This window comes from Lonchura striata, chromosome 13 (assembly GCF_050655825.1).
Source record: "Lonchura striata isolate lonStrDom1 chromosome 13, ASM5065582v1, whole genome shotgun sequence".
NCBI classification, from domain to species: domain Eukaryota; kingdom Metazoa; phylum Chordata; class Aves; order Passeriformes; family Estrildidae; genus Lonchura; species Lonchura striata.
In genome coordinates, this window is record NC_140715.1 from 19873328 (window position 1) to 19890051 (window position 16724).

General features: G+C 58.8%; 1 protein-coding gene across 6 annotated transcripts in view; it reads left to right on the forward strand.

Annotated features, from left to right (window-relative positions):
- Positions 1-16724, forward strand: part of ARHGAP26 (Rho GTPase activating protein 26) — a 101274-nt gene that overhangs the window by 5399 nt on the left and 79151 nt on the right. For all 6 annotated transcript variants that reach the window (XR_014958361.1, XM_085591621.1, XM_021541283.4 and 3 more), the window contains 4 exons: positions 12976-13071; positions 13932-13993; positions 14310-14381; positions 15421-15522. Coding sequence is in view for 5 of the 6 variants with exons in the window: in XM_085591621.1 (XP_085447747.1) it covers positions 12976-13071; positions 13932-13993; positions 14310-14381; positions 15421-15522 (332 nt within the window). In the remaining variant the exon portion in view is untranslated. The remainder of the gene's footprint in view (positions 1-12975; positions 13072-13931; positions 13994-14309; positions 14382-15420; positions 15523-16724) is intronic.

The window sequence follows — 16724 nt, forward strand, 5'->3', positions numbered from 1 at the left end:
GCTGGGAGGAGCAGGAGCGTGGTGCTCGCTGGAGGGTGCAGGAGCAGCCCCTGCCAGGCCGGGTTGCTGTGACCGCTGGCACTGGGCTCTGCTGGCGCTGTGCCCTGGCATGGTGCTGGGCTGGGCTGGGGCAGCCCAGGTGAGGCACACCTGGTGACACACCGGGTGACACCTGGTGACACGGGGGTGCCATCGCTGCCTTGGTGCAGGGGGGATTTCCTGGAGCACCCGTGCGTTTCCCAAGGAGCTCATTCCATGCTTGGATGGGCAGGGGAGGTCCCTGCCTGCCCCCCCAGCAGGGCTGGGGCACAGCCAGGCCTGCCTGGGCTCTCCCTCTGCCTTGCAAACCACAGGGAAAGCACGTGCCTTGGGGTTTGGCTGGTAAAATGATTTACTTTGTTTTTTTCCTGCTTTGTTCACCCAGCCAAGGTGTAACATGGCTCTCCTGTGCCAGGGTGCATTTACCCCTCTTCATTCCTGTAGGAAGCAGTTGGTGTAGGGAATACCTGGAGCTGTGGAGGAGGGACGTGGTTATGGCTCAGCCAGGGCTGCACCAGCGGAGCCAGAGGCACCAAGGACTTTTCTTCCTTTGCATGACCTGTGTGGCTTGTGCAGCCACATCTTTAATAACTCGTCTGGGAATTTATTCAAATGAGGGCTAGGACAGGTGAGAGTACCGTGCTTCAGTTTTAGCACAAGTTGATCCTCCTCTTCCTCCCCAGTGGAAATTAGCAGCAGGACTTACTCCTGCTTGGGGGATCTCTTTGTGGTGGTGGCTCTGCACTGTGAGCCCTGGAGGGGCTGTCCTGCCAGCAGGGCTGGCTCGGGGGGCTGCACACACATCCCAGCTGGCTCTGCCCGAGTGCCAGAGGGGCTCACCCCATGTGGGTGCTGCAGTGGCTCCCGTGTGCCCTGCCGTGGCTGTGATCCCTGCAGGACGATCCTCACACCCAGGAACGTTCCAGCAGCCCCAGACAACATTCACCCATCTCCCAGGGGGATCCCACCCCAGCCAGGACCCCACAGTGCCGGCCAGGCAGGGCGGGGTGGGCTCTGGGAGGCACTGGGTGGGTGCTGTGAGACCCAGGGCTGGGCTGGAGCTGGGTGTGCCTGGGGGCAGCATGGCAGGGAGCCCTGAGAGCACCGGGGTCTGGGTGGGCAGGGAGCCCTGAGAGCACCAGGGTTTGGGTGGGCAGGGCAGGGGAGCCCTGTGAGCATGGGGGTCTGGGTGGGCAGGGGAGCCCTGTGAGCACCGGGGTTTGGGTGGGCAGGGGAGCCCTGTGAGCACCGGGGTTTGGGTGGGCAGGGGAGCCCGTGCTCATGGTGGCATCTTTTACTCTGCTGACAGAGGCTGGTTAGCAGGGCTGGGAGATGGCTGTCATTGGGAGCATGCCCCAGGGCACCTCTGGGCACGTGTCCTGATATTCTGTCCCCCTGGGATGGGGACAGAACCCTGAGGAGCCACGGGGCCTGTGCTGAACACGTGTCCCATGCCAGGTTAAACCCAGCCTTTTGGGCTGGCAGGGCAGGGCCTGGGATACAGGGCAGCTCTGAGAGGCAGGGGCTGGCACTGCCCGAGCTGCTGGAGACTGAGGGTGCACAGCTCTGTCCAGGGAGTGGCTCTGGGCAGGGGGCTTGGGGAGGGATGTGGAGGGCCAGATTGGATGTCCCCGTGTTCCTCCAGCACTGGCAGTCACCCACAAGCTGTGTCCTGCTCGTGCTTCCAGCATGGAGCAGATTTGCCTGGTTTGGGGCAGGAGGCTGTTTTCACAAGGCTGCAGATGTGCTGGCACAGCTTGAATCATCTGTCTCCATTTGTTTCTGCAGTGCTGCCAGACCGAGAGCTGTGTGGCATCATCTTGGAGTGTGTGTGGCATCACCTGAGGTGTGTGTGGCATCATTTTGGAGTGTGTGTGGCATCACCTTGCAGCGTGTGTGGCATCACCTGTGTGCCCCGGCCACGGGCTGGGAGCGGTGGGCTCTTTAGGTTTCCCTGTCAGGTTTCCGGTGTCTTGCCTGGCCTTGCTGTGGCAGCTGGCAGTGACGTCGGGGATCTGTGAGGAAATGCCGTTCCCATGGTTGCTGCGGGAGGGTGGGAGGCGGCGGTGCCCGCGTGTCCCCGTGCTCTCTGCAGGTTGGCACGCCCGGTGCTCCTCCGGCTGATTCAGTACCGGGGATGGCATGGGGCAAGTCCTCGCTGCCTGCCAGACCCCTCCCCGGCTGGCAGAGGGGGGCCACCAACCCCTTTGCACCCTAAAACCCCGGTGTGCTTCTCCCTGCACGCCAGGAGCCACGCCAGCATCCCTGACAAAGCAGGGCAGGGCTGCTCGGGGCTTGGCATTCCTGCACCACGACAGAGGGGCTTCGGTGCCCACGCCGTGTGCGGGGGCAGCAGCGGTGCCAGCGTGGCCGAGCCAGCCCTGCCCACGCTGGGGTTCTGGTTTGGGGTGTTCTGGGCCCCTCCTGCAGCGTCCAGTGGGGGGACAGGCTGGGGGACATGGAGGGGACAGGCTGGGGGACATGGAGGGGACAGACTGGGGGACAGGCTGGGGGACAGTGGGGGACAGACTGGGGGACATGGGGGCGACAGTTTGGGGGATAGTGTGGTACAGGCTGGGGGACATGGGGGGTACAGGCTGGGGGACATGGGGGGGGACAGTGGGGACAAGCTGTGCCAGGCATCCCTCGCTGGGCTCGGGTTCCTTCATCCCCCTTTCCCTGTGATGAGTAGCTGTAGCGTGACCGTGGTGGGTGGGAGGGGAGGCAGAGCGAGGGGGAGCTCTGGAAACCTGCACAGCTTGTTCAGCCCTGCTGTGAATCATCCCCCTCCTCCTCCCCCGGGCACGCCAGCGGCTGTCACTGTCACCCTGTCACCGATGTTTGCCCAGTTTTCCTGGGACAGGGATGTTTTCCTGTGACAGGGGCTTTTTTCCAGTTTTCCTGGGACAGGGATGTTTTCCTGGGTCAGGGATTTTTTCCTGGGGCAGGGATGTGTTTTCCCAGTTTTCCTGGAACAGGGATGTTTCCCAGTTTTCCTGGCACACCCCCCCACGCCAAAGGTGCTCCCACCCGCTCCGTGTGAGCGCTGGTGGCCCTGGGCCCGTGGGCTCCTGCCCAGGGTGGATCCTTAGGGCATCACCCCGGCTGTTAATGGCAAGGATGTCTCCAGCGAGGCTTGCAGGAGCTGGGCAGGGCTCCTCTGCCCTGGCTCCCCGGGGTGCAGGGTGTGCTGGCACGCCGTGGGCACCGAGGGCAGGGCATGTCTGTGCCGTGATGCCAGGCGGGTTCCCAGCCGGAGCCGTGGGAAGCTCAGCAGCCCCCGGACCATCTGGGCCTGGCACGTGGAGCAGCGGGCACAGCCCGGGGCTGGGGGCTGCCTGCTCACCCTTCCCTGCTCTCTGCACCTTGCAGCAGCCTGGCACGGTGGAAGGTGGTCCTGCCCATGGCAGGGGTGGAATGAGATGAGCTTTGAGGTCCCTTCCAGCCCAAACCAGTCTGGGATTCCATGATCCACAGCGAGGGAGGTGTGAAGGGCTCTCTGGGCCGAGTGACCTGTAAAAAGAGCTGGTGTTGCCTTTCCTAGCACTGCCTGCTCCGCTGTCCCTGTGCTGGTTTTTTATTCCTTTTCTCGCTGAAGCAGCGCCTGTCCAGAGCGATGCCCTGGTTGAGTGCTGGTTGCTAAGCAATGTTTTACAAAAATCCCAGCCATTGCAGAGCAGAGCTGGGTGTCTCTCCCTCGAATTCTAGGGGAAAGCCCGGGTTCAAGGCACTGATTTCTTCCTGGAAAGGTGGTCAGGTACTGGCACAGGCTAGCCAGGGCAGTGGTGGAGTCACCATCCTGCAGGGGTTTTACAGATGACGACAGTGGTGATTGTTGGCTTTGGCAGTGCAGGGGGAGCAGCAGGATGTGAGAATCTCAGAGGGCTTTTCCCACCTCAGCTGTTCCATGGTTCTGTGCTGCACCTTGGGCTGTGCATCCCTGTCCTCACCCTGCGTGCCTCCCTGTGCTCCGCTGGAGGTTTTAATTTATATTTCTCTTTTCCTGCCGAAGCAGGAAAAATTGACTCACTTGCCACTGATGTTCCTGCAAGCACAGTGGGATTTTTCCTGTTCTTACAGCCGAGGTGGAGGAGCACCGGCGACAAAAGGATTTCCGCAGGCTCCTTGGGAGGAGAAGGAAGGAGGTTGTGCAGGACAGCTTCTGGAGGGGCTGGGAGCTGAGCCCAGCTTGGCTGTGGGCAAGAGCTGCTGCCTCTGGGATGAAGACAGGGCAGGGGGGACAGGGGGCACTGCTCTGTGCCATGGCCTGGCTGGGATGTGCCAGGGAGGCCTCCTGTCCTTCCTGCCTGCAGGGACAGAGCCTTGGTCCCCTCCCCACCTGGGGCATGGGGGTCTCTGGGCCCCCTGGGGACCTCAATGCTTTGGTGCCAGTCCCTTGAGAAATCCAGCGGGCTCCCTGTGGCCCACCTATTAGCTAATTAGGTTTAATAACTAACTAATCCAGAAGCTGGGGCGTGCCTGAGGCAATCTGCTCTGCCTGGCGGGGTCTGGCAGGGATTCTGCCACAGCCCCCCTGCCAGACCTCCTTCTGCTCCACTAATGGGCATTGCCTGGGTCAGGAGCAAATTTCTTCTGGATTAGTGTCCTCTAAATCGATTAGCTGTCTCGGGCAGGGCATTCTGTCCTAATGAAATGTGATTCCCGGCTCCAGTCGATGAAATATTGTGGTAACAAGGGTAAAGTCATCTCCAGCCTTCCTGTGGGTCGTGCCAAGGTTTGGAGAGGAATCACAGAAATACACGATGACTGAGGATGGAAATGACCTCCAAGATTATCAAGTCCAACCTGTGACCCATCACTGTCTTGTCAAGCAGCCCAGAGCACAGAGTGCCACGTCCAGTCCTTCCTTAGACACCTCCAGGCATGGGGGCTCCACCACCTCCCTGAGCAGCCCCTTCCCAAGCCTGACCAATCTTCCCAGGAAGAAATTTCTCCTGATGCCCAGCCTGAACCTCTCCTGGCTCTTGGAGGAGAAGCTACAATTAGAGTGGTGTCGTGCTGACAGGGACTGACCTGCACTCCCCAGTGAGGGAACTGGGGCAACGTGGAGCTGTGAGTAACACACTTCCATCCTGCCCTCAGAGGCACTTTACTCACGGGTGTAAGGCTGGAGGCATTTACATGACCTGCCTGGGGCAGTGGCAGTGGGGCAGCGTGCAGGTGGAGGGGAAAGGTGGTATTGTAAATGCTGGTTTTGGGAACAGCAGTCAGGGACTGGGGTGTGAGGGTTGGGCACTCGGTGCAGTGGGACAGCTGTGCTCAGCAGCTCTGACATCTCTCTCCGAGCCAGCACTGTGCCCAAATCCCTGGCCTGCTTGGGCCACAGGGATTTTCACTGCTGCTTCCTCACATTGTGTGCCCATGGAAATGCCAGCTGGGGCAGTAATTTTCCATTTCATTACCACGTTCCTGGTGTTTTCCAGGCACTTAAGCTGTTGCCCATGTTTGCTGTTTGGATGCATCCCCCCTCTGTGTTGGAGTGGTGGATATTTACGTTTGATTTTATTCGGAGGCCGTGCCTGCTCCCCCTGAGCTCCTGCGACGCCTGGCTCCCTGCCTGGCAGCCTGTGCTGCAGGTTGGGACGGGCCGGGGGGTTCTGCCATAAAACAACACCAGGATGTGAACGAAAATAAGCACAGGGAAAAGTGCCAGACGTGGGAGCTGGGTGGGGAAGTGGAGAAATGCAGTTTTATTTTCTTGTGCTGCTAAGGGCACGAAAGGCTCCGTGTCCAGCGCAGGAGACCAGGGATGGCATCTGGGGGTGCTGCCCTGTGCCGGGGGGCAGGGGGGCTGTGCCCCTCAGGAGCTGCAGGCACTGATGGTCTGGGGGCTCTGGGGTGTTGCCATGTTTGTGCAGAGCCCCCTGGGAGGGGTCACCAAGGGCTCTGCTGATCCCCTGTGCTGGTTCCCTGCACTGTGATGCTCAGCCTGGAAGCTGCCTGCCAGGGTGGTGGTACCTGGCTTCGGGCCCCTTATCTGCCAGGGCCATCCTGGGGTGTGTAGTGGGCACCAGGGCTGCAGGAGGGCTCTGGCAGGCCCGTGCTTCTCTGAGCCCCACTGCTCCATGCTGGCAGGGAGGACTGGTGTTGGGCTGTGCCTCCCTGCAGCTGCAGACATCTGTCTGCTCAGGCTCTCCAGGAATGGGGAGCCTCTCCGGGGGTGGTTTACATCATTCCTGGGTTTTGTTTCCTGTGAGTCCTGGCTGCAGGCAGGGCAGGCTCTGCTGCCTGGCACCTGTGGCTCCAGCTGCCATCGCTGCCCTTCGTCCCGCCCGGCATCAGCACCTCTGCCCGCTCTGCCCACGGTGGTCTCCAAGTCAGGAGCTGCTGCAGCTCGTTAAAATAACCTGATTAATGCAGAGCAGGGGCAGGGCCAGGCTGTGCTGGGCACAAGACAGAGCGCTTCACTTTGGAGAGGTTCCTGCAGAAAAGTGCTGCTTGGGCAAGTGGAGAGCATCCTCCAGGCTTTCCATGCGGGACAGGTGGGAGTCTCCCAAGCCCTCCTTTCCTGGTGGGGTGGGGAGGTCGTGGCTTGATGGTTCACATGCCCAGTGCTGAAGTCCCTCAGGTGGGAGCCTTGGTGAGGGGCACTTCATTAACTGTGTCAGGGACACTTCATCAGCTGCATCGTTAACCCATCGCTGCTGCCTGGACCAGCTTCTCTCCTGCCAGTGTCACAGCCCTGGTGCCACTCTGAGGGGGGAAAGGCAGAGCTGTTTGCATGAGCTGGGCTCCTGCAGTGTCTCAGCCACTGTGAGACAGAGATCTGACTCACCAAAGTGGCTTTGTTGCAGTTGACTTGATGGGCAAGCAGCTAAGAGAAGCTGAACGGGAAGGATGGAGAGAGGCTGCGAGAGCTTTGCCTCTGTGGCAAAGCAGGCCCAGCACTGGGCTCAGGGCTCCAGAGCCTCAGGAAGTCCAGGGCTGATTCATGCTGGAGAGCTGGGACAGAAGGGCAAGGGTTCCAGCTGACCATCAACTCCCTCAAACCAGGGGAAAACAGGAGAGTGGCTACAGCAGAGGGAGTTGAAGGAAGTGGCTTCTTGCCTTGGTGCTGCTGCAGCCCTGGCCCTGCTGCAGGGTGTCACACTGGCCATGCAGGACTGGCCCTGATGGTCCTTCTGGCTTCATTTCCCTTGGATCTCCAGCACCTTCCATCAGGAATCTGGGGAAGCTTTGCAGAAACGTCCTGGCCTGGCAAAGCTCCCAAGATAACTCCAAGCATTATTGATTTGGGGGAGGCAGGATGACGTGGCCGGGGTGCTGGGCTGGTGGGCAGTGGGGGATAATTTTAGCTGTGCAGCCAGGCAGTCCTTCCAAGGGATAACTTTGTTTTTCACGAAGCGCAGAACCTTTATCTCCTAAACTACGCTGGCAATATTTGAGGTCTTCAGCGTGTTGCTGGGGTCTGATCTGCTGTGTGAGCTTGGTCAATGGTGCCATTCAGCACACAAAGGGTCCTGTGTCCCTGTGGCCAGCGCCGCCGTGCGGAGCCAGGCTGGGTGTGGGGTCGGGCAGACGGGGATGCCTTGGCTGGCAGCAGTGCCCAGCGCTGCCCTGGCTGCTGAGCCAGGCTGGGGCACTCCTGCACCTGCCCTCCTCGGGCATCTCGGGCAGGGCTGCAGGTTTTAGCACATCTGAGCAGTTTTGGGGTTTCTGCTTGAAGCACAACGTGTGTTTGTAAACTTCCCGTGGCAAAAGTGAAGTGCTGGGGTTTGGCCTGGCTGGGTGTGCTGCTGAGACAAGGCTCGGCCGGAGGCTGTGTGTGTGGAAAAGGCACCAAAATGGGGTCTGGGGGCTGTGGGGCCGCGTCAGCGATGCTCTCTGTGCCTTGGGGTCCTGCCTGGGGTGGCTGCAGGGACTGTGCAGTCACCTGTGCCCGTGGCCCTGCTCCTTGGGGCACTTTGCTGTCCCTGGCACCCTCTAACCTCCATCTGCAGCGTGTGCCAAGCCGTGGCAGCCTCTCCACGGGCTGTTGTGCAGAACAGAATGGCAGAAGCTGTCCTGGAGGTGGGGTGGGCTCTGCCCATCTGGTTTTATATACTTGCTCATGATGATTCAGAGGGGGAACCTGCCAGCAGCTGCCGTCCCATCCTAAATCACTGATTAACTCCAACCACCTGGTGGAGAGGCTGTTTAATAAACAAATCAGTGCTAATTCGGTGTGGAAGTGACTCTGGGGCTGGGCCAGGCAGTGTCTCATGGAGCAGGGCTTTGCTGACCTTGCTGGGAAGTGCAGAGAGGGGATTTGAGCCTTCTGGAGCAAACGAAGCGTTTGTGACGCTGCCCTGGTGCTTGGTGCTGACCCCAGAGCTGCCAGGGCTGGGGCTGGGTGGGTGAAGCTCCAGGCTGGCAGCTGCAGGAGCTGCTTTCGGGCATGAGGTTCTTGTTGCTGGGTTTCTGCAGGAGCTGCTTTCGGGCATGAGGTTCTTGTTGCTGGGTTCCTGCAGGAGCTGCTTTCGGGCATGAGGTTCTTGTTGCTGGGTTCCTGCAGGAGCTGCTTTCGGGCATGAGGTTCTTGTTGCTGGGTTCCTGCAGGAGCTGTGGGGCCAGGATGGACGAGTGTCCCGTGCAGGGCACCCCGTGCACCCATGGGCCAGGCCCAGCTGGCATCCCCAGCTCTGACCTTTCCCAGAGCTCTCCCGGGTGCCCCTGAGCTGCAGGAGTGCTGTGTGAGCCCAGGAGGGTGCTGTGCTGGCTGTGGGGACAGACACCATGCTGCTGCTCCCTTGGCAGGCCGTGATCCCGCTGCTGATGGGAGCAGCTCCTCCCTGGGCTCCCCGTCCTGGCTGGCCCCTGCCCGGGGAGCTGTGGGGCTGTGGAGGTGCTGCCCCAGTGCCCAGGGGCTGTGTCCTGTTCCCTGCAGCCAGGTGAGGGCTGTGGCTGGGTGTGGGGATCCAGAGCTTCCCTCTGGCTGCCTTGGGACCCTGGCAGGGGTCAGGAACCCCCTGGACAGAGCCCCCAGAGACACTGCCTGTGATCTCTGGCCGTGGAAAAGAGTTTTCAATCTTACAGGATGAATTACCAGCTCTGAGGGTTTGAGATCAGTAATAATTAAGTGTGGCACGGGTGCAAAAGTAAAATTTTAAGTTTCTAGATAAGGGGCCCAAAGGGGACAAGATGGAGGAAATTGGGTGTGCCTTGTCCTTTTTCTCCTTCTTCCTGCCCTCCATGTCTCACTGTGGTGTTGGCATTTTTCTGTTGGTTCAGGCTGGGGACACACTGTCCAACGTAGGTGACAGATATTGGCACGTTCTTGTAAATCCAGCCCAGGGAGTTTTTGGTATTTAATGTTTGTCACATCCCACTGAGGGCAGAGCCCCACACGCTGCCCTGCAGGACAGAGCTGGGCAGGGCAGCAGAACATGTGAGAGATAAACAGAATAAACAACCTGGAAACCAGCACAGACCAATTATGGCTTCTGCTTTGGCAGAGGGGCTGACAGACAGAGACTTTTACAATCTCAGGATCATCAATAGCTCAGATTCTGACAGGTGGTGACACCCCAGGCCTGCCCTGCCTGGGGCAGAGGGGCTGGGCGCTGGCACTGTCCTCCTGTCCCTCTGGGGGTTTGCAGGGACAGACAGCCTGTCCTGCTGCTCTGTGCTGCGGGGGAAGGAAGGGGCAGGAGTCTCAGTTCCTGTTGTCCACTTGAACAGTAAATACAGGCTGTTAAGCAGTTTTCTTTGCAGGAAGTGTAGAAATCCTGCTCCGTGTGAGCCCAGAGCCAGGAGCAGCAGCATCCTCTGCTCCCCCTCTGTGGGGATTAACCCTTCACGGCCAGACTCAGCAGCAGGATTGTCTTTAACCTGAACCAGCCATCCTGCTGCTTCTGCCCCTGTCCTGGGTCCAGCTGAGCCAGAGCTTTCTGCTCCTCCCAGCCAGTGCAGCAGACTGGCTGCAGAGTCAGCTCTGGGGAGAGCCCCACCTGAGCCAGCAGTGTCACTTTGCCCTGGCTGACCTGATCTTTCCAGCACAGGACCAGGCAGGGGGGGACATTTGTCTTCCTCACATCTCAGTTTGATGTGTTGTGGTTCTCCTCAGTGTCCTACCCGTTGTTTTTGGGGTGCTGATTGCAGACCTGGCTGAGTGGGGTTACCCCACAGTGCCCAGGGTGCTGCACTCAGGGAGGAGGGGTGGGAAATCAGGACACAATCCTCCTAAAAACGGCTTTTCCAGTACTTCCAAATTCCTTTGGAAGAGGTTTTTAATGTCAGAAGCAACCACTTCAGTCTCCTTATAGTAACAGCAACCACTTCCCAGAAAGATTAAACTGAGTAGCCGAGGAGGAGGAGGGGGACACAGGGAGCACGAGGTGCTCCCTTGCTGCTGATCCCTTGCAGGATTCCTGGGGCTGGAGCAGGTCCCTTCAGCCAGGTTTGGGGGAGCCCTGGAGCTGGAGGTGTGGGGCTGGGGTGGAATTCAGCCAGAATTGCCCAGCTCCTGGGCTGCAGGGGGAGGTGGGGTGAGCCCTGGGCTGGCTGTGGGGGAGCAGAGGGGTTGTTGAGGCTGCTTCCAGGAAAAGCTGCTGCCCTCCGACCTGCTGGGAGCTGTCCCCCTTCCTGCTGCTCCTGAGGATGCACTGGATGGGGAGAATGCATCACTTTTAAAAGGGCATTTTTTAACATCCTTGGTGGCTGCAGCTGTGCAGGTGGACTTGGGTCTGCCAGTTTTCTGTCAAGGGGACTTTCCTGAAGGGATTATCTCATCCTCACCAGTCCAGATGGGAAGAGGGAGCCATGGGAGGTGAGGATGATGATGATGACCTGCAGCCCCAGCTGGTTGTGTTGCTCAGGCAGAAGGATTTTTTCTGGCTTTTTTTGTGGTGGCTTTCCCTGATGCTGTGGTTGACTGATCAAGCCAGCAGAGAAGTTGGAAGGAAAACCTGCCAGCCCCTGGTGCAGCCCTGGTGCACTCCTGTGCAGTGTCTGGGTGGTTTTGCTCCTGTGTGAGAGGAAGCAGCAGATTCTATTGAGCCTTTGCAGGATTCGGGGTTTGCTTGTCCACAGCTCTGGGGAAGAAGAACCCTCAGGAGCTGAGGCTCATCCAGGGGCTGCCATGTTCTCCCTGAGCCTTCCTGCTTCCACTGCAGGGGTGTTGTCCCAAAATGTAGTTGAGGGGTCTCAGGAAGAGGGGAAGCTGGGGTGGCAGTGGCTTGGGGAGGACAGTGGGGCCCCACAGGGTGGGCATGGGTGTCCCTCTCTCATTCCCTGGCCAATCCTGCTGCTAATTTTATCCTTTATCACTCCAGGAGTTATCTCCCTCTCCCCCTGCCTCTCCCTTGCCTATTTATAAGCACTGTGGGCCATTGCTGCCAGTGCTGCTCTGGCTCGTGCCTGCTCCCAGAGCCCTGCCCTGCCCCTCGCTCTCAGGTGCAGGAGAGGGTGGCCCTGGACAGGCTGGCCCTGGAGAGGGTGGCCCTGGCCCAGGCTGGGCAGCTCAGTTCCCCCAGGTGTTCATCCCTGTGCTGCAGCAGCCTCCAGCTCTGGCGTGCAGCGGTGGAGGGCACGAGGGGTGTCACATCAGGCCTGGTTCAGGTGGGGACGTGGCACATGGAAGGTGGCCAAGGGCTCGGGAGAGGGCTGCGGGAGAGGAAATGGCTCCTTAGATCATTAACAGCATCTTTGTGGTTATTCCAGGCCAGGCAGGAGGGACTGGGTGAAGGTCCCCGAGCCCTGGGGCTGCTCCAACAAGCTCTGGTGAGGGAAGGAGGCTGCTCTGCTGCTGACACCAGCATGGGCATGGAAGGGAGCAGGGACAGCTGCACAGCACTGTGCCAGTGCCCTTTGCTCAGCCCTGTGCTGAGCTGGGACAAACCCTCCCACCCTCCCGAGTCCCTCTTCTCAACCCTGCCCAGTAGCACCTGGGAATTTTCCTTAAAGTACATTTCTTGCTTCTGTAGGTGCCAGTGGAGACTCCTGGCAGCTGCAGGCATGGGAAGGGTGTAAAAGCCATGCTTGTTCCATCCTCCAGGGAGCAAAGTGCAAATCCTGTTATGTGTGAACCTTCTCCTTGAAGAAGCCCCCTCTGTACTTTTCCACTGGAAAGCTCCCAGGATTTCCCTCTCCCTGCCTTGGCTGGGTGGTTTCCTGCTGCCTTAGGAAGCAGTTGTGTGCAGGCAGCCGGGACTGAACTGGGCAGGATTAACCCCAGGGCTGTCAGCAGCGATACTGGGACAACGGCTCTGATGCTTGGAGAGAGTTGCCAACTCCCTTATCCCACGGGGAAAGCAAAACACTTGGACTCTGGTGTGGTTATCTTTTGGCTCTTGGTGTCTGAGAGGAGGAAACGGCCTTTGCGTGCACACACATTTTCCACCCGTGCTGGGAAAGGGAAAAACCCATGGAATTTTGGGTTTTGAGTGAAGAAAGGCACGGGGAGCGAACACCGAGTTCCTCACGCCGGCAGTGCTGCAGCCACGCGGGGCCCCTGGTGGCCTCACGGTGCCCAGCACTGTCTGTGTGTGCCAGGTTAAAAGGCTGCCTGGAAAAGCCAATCCTGGATCCACTCAGGTCACTGCGAGTAAGAACTTAATAGGATCCAGATCTCAGAGGGAATCTGCAGCTCGGGAAGCAATGCAGCTCCCCGCGGGACAGCAGCATGGCAGAGGTGCCATCTCTTGGGGGGCAGTGTCACTGTGGGCCACCATTTGCTGCTGCCCCGTGGCTCTGGGTCTGAGCTCTGGGGTGGCTCTTTTGGTATTTTGGAGTTTCGTCTCCTGTAGGGTATTGTGGGGGTGCTGCCGGGGACCCCACAGAGCCCTGTCCCTGGGGTGGGTGCAGAAGGGCAGCGCTCTGGGGCTTGCCTGGTGGCAGGGGTGCCTCTGTGGGTGTTTCCTGGCTGGGATGTGTCTCTGCCTGCTACCTGCTGTAGGGACACTTCCCCACGGGTATTCCCTGCTCCTGCTCTCACAGACCTGTCGGCCGCCAAGCGCAAGTTCGCCGATTCCCTCAACGAGTTCAAATTCCGCTGCATCGGCGACGCCGAGACCGACGACGAGATCTGCATAGGTGAGTGCTGCTGCTCCTGCAGCCACTGCCTGAGCAGGGCAGGCAGGGAAACTCAACCAGGACACCCAGGGAATTTCTCTGCCTTCCCCAGGGAATCACTTGTTGCTTCTTGGCCTAAATCTGTGCTGCCTGCCAGATAGGAAAGAGAGGAGATTGCCCATATCTGAAACCACCTCAGTTAGCTGCATGTTTTGCACTGGAGAGGAGCATCTGGAGGTGCTTGTGGCTGGATAACCTGCAAGGGGCTGTGCTCTGAAGCAGAGGAGTAGAAGTGTCACACAGAATCCTGTGCTTGAGGGAATCAGCGCTGCTGAGCCTGGCAAGGCTCTCTGGACTGAGCCTGGCTCTGCCACAGAGCTTCTCCTGGCACAGGGCAGTGGTTTCAGCCTCTTCCCTCCCTCATGCTGCTCCTGCCCCAGCTGAACTTCTAGAGCTTACTGTGCACATCGTCTGGAGCCAGGAGAGCAAAGAAGCTTTAGCCCTGATTTAACTGTGCTTGTTTATTTGTGCCCAGTCTCTCAGCAGAAATAGCTCCTCATCCAGGTCTCCCTGGTGCTGTGCCCATGCTGGGGAGCTGCCCCTCGTGTGCTGGGCATGGCTGGAGGCCAGTGCTGTGCTCCGGGGCTGGTTGATGACTGGCTGTGGGCAGGGCAGGGTTGAGCTGAGGATGTTGCTGTCTGGAGGAGGAAGCCTGGCCCTGGGGATGCTCTGCTGCCAGCTGTAGGCGTCAGGAACCTTTCTAGGGAGAGAGCAAAGATAATAAAAACCCAAACCTCCCCACGCAAAACACAGGCAGAACCCCTGAGTGCAGCCTCTTTCTGTAAAAACTGGGTGTTCAATGCTGACTGTGTCCTTTCCAGCCAAGTCTCTGCAGGAGTTTGCCACGGTGCTGCGGAACCTGGAAGACGAGCGGATGCGCATGGTACGGCCCCAGCTGTCCTGGGCAGGGGGTGGTGGCACCTGGGGCACCGTGGTGACAGCGACTGCCAGCCCCAGTGCTCCTTCCCTCACCTGGCATGAAGCTGCAGGGGAGGGCAGAGGAGGGAGAGGGTGGCTTGGTGGGAAGCACTGAAAAGCATCAGGAACAGAGTGCTGCTGTTGGAGAGTGGGGCAGGGGGCTCACGGGTGTGCAGACATGGAGGGGTGAAGCCTGGGGGGGTCTGGGGGCTGTTGGGGGTGGTTTCCATGGAAAAGGCTGTGGAGCAGCACAGGTGAGCCGTGCCTGTCTTTGCCCCCAGATCGAGAACGCCAGCGAGGTGTTGATCACGCCGCTGGAGAAGTTCCGCAAGGAGCAGATCGGGGCTGCCAAGGTAACCCAGCCACTGCCCCCTGAGCTGGCCAGGAGCTGGCACACTGCAGGATGGGCTCGGGCATGGGAGGGGGCTGTGTGCTGCTGTGGGATGGACACGGGGCGATCCAGCTCCTGGGAAGTGCCTCAGTAGTGTTCCAAGTTCACCCACAGCCGAAGGGCAAAAAGCTGCATGCCAGCTGAAGTGAACTTTTTTCCTTACTCCAAGGAAGAATTAGGATTTTCTTGGAGGGGTTCACATTTTCCTGAGTCCCTGCACTGCCCACACCAAGGCATCGCTGGGGGCTGACAGGAACTTGGGTGCTTCAGGCAGGGCAGGGGAGCGCCGGTGAGGCTGAGGGTGGCTGGGAGACAGCCTGGCCCCCCCTCTTGCTTTCCTGCCTTTGTTCTGAAATGAAAGCCACTGTCTGTGGCTCCTCTGTTGTTATAACAACCTGCTGCTGCCTGCAGGCAGCTCGTGCCAGCGCTGGGCATGGCAGTGGTGCCCAGCCCGGCCCTGTGCAGCTGAAAACAAACCACAGAGAGGAATCCTGCAGCAGGCACCTGCTGGCATGGGTTTGGTCCTGGCATCTTGGGGTGGCCAGGCTGGCACAGGGGTGCAAAGGAAAGTGAAGTTGGCATCCTTAATGCTGCTGCCACAAACAGCTTGAGGTGCTGTGTCCTTGTCCCCCGTGACACGAAGGAGAAGCTGTTGCAAGGGGTGGCAGGGGTGGGATGTGGATTTGTGACCATGTTCTGCTTACAAAGCACTTTCCTTGCTCTGTGGTTTTTGGATCTGGATGTTTTACCAAGCACTGGGCCCCAGGAATAGAGGAGGGGTTCCCTCCAGCCTTGGGTTTTGGCAGCACAAGCTGCCTTCCTGTAGCTGCCTGATGCTGGCAGATAAAAGCAGCCTCACCTGCTTCCAGCTGCTGCCCCCAGGTCCTGTCTCGTGTTGGCTCCCACCTGGGACTGCCATCCTGCCCGCTGCCATGGGGATGCTGTCACAGCTGCTCTGGGACCGTCGTGTTCAGTGTCACACTTTTTGTCCTGTTTTGTAGGATGCCAAAAAGAAATACGACAAGGAGACTGAGAAATACTGTGGTGTCCTAGAAAAACACTTGAACTTGTCTTCCAAGAAGAAAGAATCCCAGCTTCAGGAGGTGAGAGCAAGCTCAGTTTCCATGTCTGGCTGGGAGCATGGAGAGCTTTTTGAATGCCTCACACAGCTTTTAACAATGGTTCTCCTGGCTGTAAACTCATTTTTTCCCCTCACTCTGGCTGCGGGTGCTGGGTTTTCCCCTTTTCCTGTAATGAAAGGATATGGAGCCTTCTTGGTGAGTAAATCAGAGAGATCCCAAAATGGATAGCAATCAAAAAGGAGAGAGGTTTATAATTAAAGAGTGTAACAGAAAGAAACTGGTTCTGCTGCAGGCTTCCCATGTGCCAGCACAAATCATGGATGTCTAGTCTCCTGTGCAAGTGGCTGCTCTGCTTTGTGCTCCAGGGGAGAAGGGATCAGGCTTAAACTCTTTAAGAGCCATCAGTGATTCAGGACGTGGTTAGCTATGGTGACAAGTGCTCCTGCTGGATGAGTATGTCGAGTTTTCAATCACTTCTTTCAAGTCTGGAATTCCTTGTGCTGGCTCAGAGCTGGGCTGGTCCTGCAGGATGTGTGTCCATGCCCTTGGGCATGGTGCTGGTGTGCTGCTGATCCCTTACTGGGGGCACTGGTGGGCTCCTGTACCCAGTGGTGGGACTGTGCCCAGCAGAGCTGGGGACTTGAGGGCAGAAATACCTGGGGCACAGGTGATCATCTTCCAGCAAATCAGGGCTGAGGAGGGCTCAGGATCTGGGCAGGTGTGCCTGCAAGCCAGCCTTGTCCTTGGGGTTTGTAAATGACTTCCCATGTGGAAGCACCCACGTGTTCCAGGGAATGGTGGCTTTGAAATGACCTCTGAGCCCTCGGCTTAGTTTGTGTTTGAGGTGCTGATATGGGGCATGGGAGTGGAAGGAATTCTGGCTGTGGAGGGAAGGATCCACTCGTGGCTGTCAGAGGTGTGGTCCTGTGCCCTGGACAGAGCATGGCCTGTGGGGCTGCCTGGAGATGCCCTACAGGGTCCAGGAGGGATGCAGAGTGGGATGTGTGCGGGATCCTGTGTGGGATCCTGTGCAGGATGTGTTTGGGATGCAGCGTGGGATTCTGTACAGGATTCTGCTGGGGATGTGTGTGGGATTCTGTTTGGGATTTGGTTCGGGATGTGTGAGGGATTCAGTCCGGGATGTGTTTAGGATGCAGCACGGGATTCTGTTTGAGATTCAGTCCAGGATGTGTGCAGGATTCTGTTTGGGATTCTGTTTGGGA